Source organism: Plasmopara halstedii, assembly GCF_900000015.1.
Source record: "Plasmopara halstedii genome assembly, contig: Scaffold_2956, whole genome shotgun sequence".
Taxonomy (NCBI): Eukaryota; Oomycota; class Peronosporomycetes; order Peronosporales; family Peronosporaceae; genus Plasmopara; species Plasmopara halstedii.
In genome coordinates, this window is record NW_020189861.1 from 1,426,775 (window position 1) to 1,433,413 (window position 6,639).

The 6,639-nt window shown below is 41.7% G+C and overlaps 2 protein-coding genes across 2 annotated transcripts; both read right to left on the reverse strand.

Moving 5' to 3' along the window:
- Positions 1-580: 580 nt before the first annotated feature.
- On the reverse strand, positions 581-807 carry PHALS_06398 (uncharacterized protein; the record flags this gene model as incomplete). The annotated part of the gene is made up of 2 exons (XM_024719676.1): positions 581-597; positions 645-807. The coding sequence occupies 2 exons, from the start codon at positions 805-807 to the stop codon at positions 581-583; spliced, it is 180 nt and encodes a 59-aa protein (XP_024584951.1).
- Positions 808-5,541: 4,734 nt separating this feature from the next.
- Positions 5,542-5,832, reverse strand: PHALS_06399 (uncharacterized protein; the record flags this gene model as incomplete). The annotated part of the gene is made up of 2 exons (XM_024719677.1): positions 5,542-5,605; positions 5,675-5,832. The coding sequence occupies 2 exons, from the start codon at positions 5,830-5,832 to the stop codon at positions 5,542-5,544; spliced, it is 222 nt and encodes a 73-aa protein (XP_024584952.1).
- Positions 5,833-6,639: the final 807 nt, after the last annotated feature.

Genomic DNA, 6,639 nt, shown 5'->3' on the forward strand with positions numbered 1-6,639 from the left:
AACCGGGTTGATATCAGCAGGTCGAATCGTATCGACAGCCCTCCCCCAGTCACTTTGTGGCAGAGTCAAAGAAACCCGACGTAATTATAGATACACCGCGCTATTTAACGCGAAAAACATTTTGCTCCAACAACTCGGGCTTTTTGTGCAGATGCTTAAAAGGAGATTATCACCACTCGAGTGACGCGTTCGGTCTGACGGTCAGTTTGCTGGCGCTCAGCGAGAATACATCCGATATGACACCAGGCGCCTTGAGCAAATTTCACCAAAATCTGCGGCAAGCGCGTCCTTGGCCGAAACAGTGACCATCGGCAAAAAATTTGGCGAAAACTTTTAAAAGCTGCCTGGATGTTTCCTTGCCGGTACCTGTTTTCCTGACAGCAGCAATAGTACCACGGCCCACAAACACACAACATCAAAATTGTCGAACGCGTCTTCTAGAATACCAAAATTAAATTCCATACTATTTGACCGCCAAGATTTTGTCGGAATCGATTGTTTAGCTAAAGCACGAGTACATGTAGCGAGAATTAAGCCGGTGGAATGTTTCTCGACGTACCAACTTAAACATGTTGAGCCATCAAAACATTTCGCTTGCTATATTAGTAGCAGCCTAAAGATGCGATGTATCAAATATCTCGTACAGTAGTCTAAACTTGTAGTCATCATCACGAGAAAACAAGTGTCGAGTGTATCATTGCGATCACATAGCAGCTTAGCGCTGAAACGGGGTAAAACTTGCTGCCAAAAGTTTCGAAGACGAGCTCGGAAAATCCTTGTTTTAAACATTTCCACAAAAAAGCTCATATTGCGTCTGAACCAAAAGCTGTACACATTGCATCGTCGATGTACAACTTCTACATCTATGGACGAACGCATTGTTGAAAGAGGTTGTTCAGAGATTTGATGCAGCCTAAACGGCTTTGTCACAAGTTGGTTAAACGTCATCAATGCGTTTGCTTGTCCCGTAGGCACACTCAGCCACATATCGCTTGGAGTACTCTCTACTAAGAAACTATAGCCGCCTGTAAACTCTTAGTTATACCTTTCAACAAGGTTAAGAACCCTTATCAAGGTGCAGCCTTAAATCTTAGCACTACCTTATTTTTGAATTCGGCGTTCGAGCCGAAATGGTAGCTGCATTTAGCTTATGATAGGCATGCACAATTCGCCACCTGTCGCAAGCCTATAAGAAATTGTGGCGCCGACTATGGGAGTTTACTCGCTCCCACTAAATTCATTTTGTGCTTCTCACGACAGCGCGTCAATGATATCACACGAATCCCTGACAAGAGTATTGCTGTGCGACGCAATATTTAACTCCTGTATCCAAGTCAATTTCATGGTGCGCTCCTCGATCGGGAGAAAGCATGCATAATGTGAGTTTGTCATCGCCATATCATAATATTCCTACACAAAAATAGTTTAAGGGGTCCTTCAAGAAAGCCGCCAATCATCTCGTACTAAGTGTTTCGCGAGTATCCCCGAAAACAGACTTATCAAAGACCGACGATAAATTCAGCTTTTTCTCCTGTACCAAGCGTATCTTGAGAAAAAGATTCGGTATCCTACAGCCCTTTAAAACAATCAGTGGGATACAACTTTAAACGTAGTTGATACTTCTCACCGAAGATAATAGTAGATGCCTGCATTCTCTTTGAGTACCCTGTCATTCCATTCATGATGAGACCAAAATTCGCAAGCTCATAAATTATTATCGCTAAAGATCTGGCGCTTCTGCTTGCGACTTTGGGTCGCATGATTTCACAGGCGACTAAACGTCAACTTTAATTAATCATTGAAGAAGTTAACTTACAGCTGTAATCATATTTCTCACTCCGGGGACAACGCTACTTATATATATTCCTGAATTTTCGACTCACTATCACTCCTGCCTTCTAAATTTAGCTTAGATCACTACACGATATCTTTGCTGACTATTTTGGGCAATCTTGTGTATAGTATCGAAGCTACCGAGGCTTAAATGTTCACGTCGGCATAGATCCTGATTTTTGGTAACGATAGAAACATAGCTCAGCAGAGCTCTGCCACGAGAGAAGTGGGCGGCACAACATGTTTTCAAACTTTATCGATCTATGGCTCGTGGCCTACAGACCACGCCATACCTTGTTTTTTAAGTACAGACCTAGCCCTGAAGAGGTCTCCACCTTAAAAATCGTCAAATCGCCTTGGGACATCGTGCCCGTATTGAGCATCTTAAATGTCTCCGCGTGCTGTCTACTTATTTCGACAGCTGTGCATTGTATGTAGTTGCGCGACGCTTCTGAATATATCAGGGCTTTTCCCAATATCTCCCACTTTCTAAGCTTTTCACCAAATGCAGCTCTGATTAACTGGCTTACAAAGAGACAATCTGGGGGCCGCAATAGAAAGTCGTTTTTCCTCGCCTAACCCTAAGAACGCGACTAACTACAGCTTTTGCTTATAAGCTCGGCTCAAGTCACATAGCAATATTAGTGCTATCGGATCTGGACAATCTAATAGCTACCATAGCTTCTTGTCCGCGTCGAATACGGTTTCGCTTGCTGGGCGAGGTCAGCCAGTGACTTACCCACATTTCTCAAGGAAAGCAGTACGAAGTGTTAGTTTCTTCGAGTTCAGACAATCAATAGGCCGTGGCGTTACAGCAACTCCATTCCTACAATGCTATCATACTTCAAAGCCAGCTCTAGGGCCATAATTCTACGCACTTGAAATCCTTAAACTAGTCTTGAAACGCAGGCATTAGCTTATATATATTATAGTGTTCCGTCTCAAGATGCACATTATCGGCTTCAAATCTGGAATATATAGTGCCTCTGCTTACTTTTAATTGTGTTTGTTGGATATGCGTCGACTCAATTGCGCGATGCCTCAGAATCTATCAGGACTTTATATGGCTTCACAAAAGATTGGAGCGCTGTCAATAACTACCAACAAACTTGTACTCAAACCATATCCTCTTGTGAAGAGTCGCTCCTTTATTGGGCTGTTTTTATTAAGCATAAACTTCAGAATACTCATTTCTTCTGCAAAAAAACACCTTCTGCCTACTAATACTTGGTCTGAGATGGGGGTCCGTCGAACGTCCTTCAGTAAAAGCTTTATCTTTTGTACCTTTATGCCGAGAGCGAAGGAGATACACAAGGCGCAGACGCTTAGTATATCCACAGATGTGCCGATTGCGAGGACCACGGAGCTGTTCAGCAGCTAGAAACTCACTCTTTTAATATTTAGTATGGCTAAAATTTATTGTCTTGGTACGCGCTTATAAAGCATCCAATTTTCATTACGTAATCTGTTTTAAGGGCACTAAATTGCAACTTGCATTTAATATGGCACCAACTGCTTTCTCGAAAGGGCTAGGTGGACACGTATGGTCTGCAAGCTGCACTTTTCTATACTCTCTTTAAAGTTGGTAGATGTATCACCTGCGATATAGCTCACATCATGTATTCCCATGCTGAAAAATGCATCCTTCACAAAGGCATTGTACGTTAAGACCCATTTTGCGTTCCAATCACTAGCTTGGAGATCGCAAGCGCGACACAGTGTAACTCCGGTCAGAGCGTGGCCGAATTGAAGTCCATCTTAAATTACCAGCCAGAGGGAACATAGTCTCAGCTTTCGCTAAATAAGGTCTGCCCGCGCAGCGCCTGTGGGTTTTCGAGGGCTTGTCATCTTCTCTCGCACAATAGCCAGTTAGTGAGCTCTGTATGGCGCCGCGCCAGCGCGAGATGGCTTTCATGTACGCTTTTACTTGCAATATTTTTATGACTAACAATAGAAATATGGCTCTCAAGCTTGTTTAGCTGTCCGGGAAAGGCATTGAAACATTTGTTATGCACTTTAGAGGATTTAACTTCTTACAATTCTGGCGTGGTATTGTTCAGCTACCAAGTGCTTCGGGGGTGCCGAGCACTTGCACCAAGAAAGCTGCGTCACAAAAGTAGTACAAAACGCTCAGATTGAGCTTATCGATTCCTTTTGGAGCAAAATACTTTTTTTAGAATCCTGATTTAATAATTTTTCCTATTCAAATTTGATATGTTTATAAGCTAATGTTTTATAGACAAATAGTTAATACATTCGTTTCACGGTCTCTGGCATTATTTTCTAGTAACACATGCAACACGGACCCCGCCTATCAAACTTGCATTATCTTTGTAGGCACCGACATCTCGAAATATATGATTAATTATGATTAAGTACAATCAGGAATTTGCGTATTTGAATAGTGATGTATTTAGCACAACCGTATCAGGAGCGTAATGCGAAAGTACACAATAGTATAGTTATTATCTTCTTACAATAATTCATCAACATCTTTTGAGTCAAAAGACTTCTTACTCGGTACTCTTATGAGTCAAAAGACTTCTTACTCGGCTATGAGCTGTGTCCTAGCATTTAGTAAAGAAGATTCATCAGCTCTGCATTCCAAGCCATCAAACCAAAATCTAAGGCGCACTGTACTACAGTACACCAGACGTAAAGGCAATCAATTCTTCCACAGCGAGCGCCAGCAGTCAAACGCTTCCAGACGTTCTGACTGTCAACTGAATTCCATACCTTTGGTCTGAGCCATTCACGTAGTCATTTGTTAAATGTTTGGCAGAAGCAATGTTTCTACTGCTAAATAATTATAGATAATTGGAATTCACGTGCTCTGGTAAGAAGGGTGTGGTCACACAAGATGGTGTGAACATGGTGACACTTCAACAAGAAGTCAGTACGTGGCTGGAACAGCCAGCAGTTACACATTTGATTAGGTTTTACTATATAGATAGAAAAAATATGGACTTAGATAAAAGCGGCTTTGCGGCAAGTAAAACCAAGAATATAGTTCACGTTTTGAGCGGAAGGGTTTATTAGCTTGGGGTAAGGTTGAAACTACTTTTGGAGTAAGTGGGTTGCGATCCGCTGCACTCGTACTGGTTCCAAGTATAGAGCGGAGGTCACTGACCTTAACCAAGCTTCCTCTAATCAAAGAGCTACGTCAGCTCCGCTGCATAAATATTTTACGTCATTCACGCTCTTCAACTATTTATGTTGTGTCCGAGATATCAGCATTTGCCCCAATGATGCGGTCATTGTTTTGCTTGATATTTTGCGCCTCTCAAATAATTTTTAAGCAAATTGAGTGTCCAGGATAAATACCAGTTCCGTGATGGTCGCTGCGTCAATATGCTTTTTACTTGTCATTTTCCGGGGGACCGCGGCCAATCTGCGTAAATTAACATTTTCAACAGTATTATAAAGACAACTGCGCTGTTTACCCTTATAAGTACCGAAAAGACCGGATTGTCAATTTGATGTAAGAAACTGCATCACTTATATGTATAATTGAGAGAATAAGCCGTTCAGCTAGATATACAGCTAAGATTCGGCAGTTTAATTTCGAAGGCCGGAAACCAAATTTATTTGACAATGTTTTTGACGCCTTTATAAACATATTTAAAGAGCTATGGCTTAGAACAGCTTTACTTGCTAAAACATAGTAGCCCGTTATCGAGCAGCCGCTACCAAAGCCAGAGGCTAGACTTAATATTCGGTTACCAAGACGGACCCAGTGCACTTACAATACTGACCATGGCTGCTTTTCGTTCTAAAACGAAGACAAGCATACTTGGTATTAACGGACACGAAGCCTGATCTCGAAAACAAACAAACACACGACATGTACCAGCGACAATATAAGAAGTAGTGCTTTGCAATAGATTCACAGTAGCACTTTGCACCGAGGACACATTGGTTCATATACGCGTTAACAAATGCAGAGAAAAGCTCAAGTGCTAATGCCTTCAGCGTCCTCTCAAGTCCCAGATATTTCATACTGGTGTTATGCTAGAGTGATTTATTTAAATTAGATGAACTCGATCAAATTTAATATATCGCTCTTATCAATAACAAAACCCTTGAATCAATGCGTATGGCTAGCAGTCTCGTATCCTTTGGCCCGCTTCTTTGTTGCATTTAAATCATGCCTAGTACTTGATCTATATAAAATTTGCACGGTACTGAATACAGTACTGTACTACGCAGTACTTATGAGATTTGCTACAGTATGAAGAAATATGTATAATGTGACCCGCTTTGTCTCTCGATAAACCCCAGTCAAAACGGCAATCCTGTTAAAAGCATATTTCTCAAAAATATATTCCCCGCGGCCTACACTCTACACAACTTACGCAAATTACAGCTACACAAAGTTTAACAGTCACAGGTGACGTGAAATACCTGTAGATTATAAAAGTTGCGCACAGAGGCTATAACTAATGGCATGAAAGGCGGATTATTGTGTGGCGCCTCATCACCAACTAAAATACTTTATAAGGAAATCGATGGGCTACGAAACCATGTTGGCACATTTTGCACGAAAAAGGTAGCCAATTTATGCGGCCTTAGCAAACCACTTCAAATTAGTGGCGCTTGTGTCATTCACTTTGGGATAAGTACTTGGGAGATTTTTTTAAACAGCACATTAATCAATGAAGACCCGAAGGGCGGAAACAATGGACTTTATCTCCCTTAAAGGTTGTTTAGAATTCGGCATGGCTACGATCTGTCACCTATCCCCACCCCGTATCCAATGGCACTTGCGGATCAAGGATTGTATTAATTTGGAGCTTATAGTTAAGC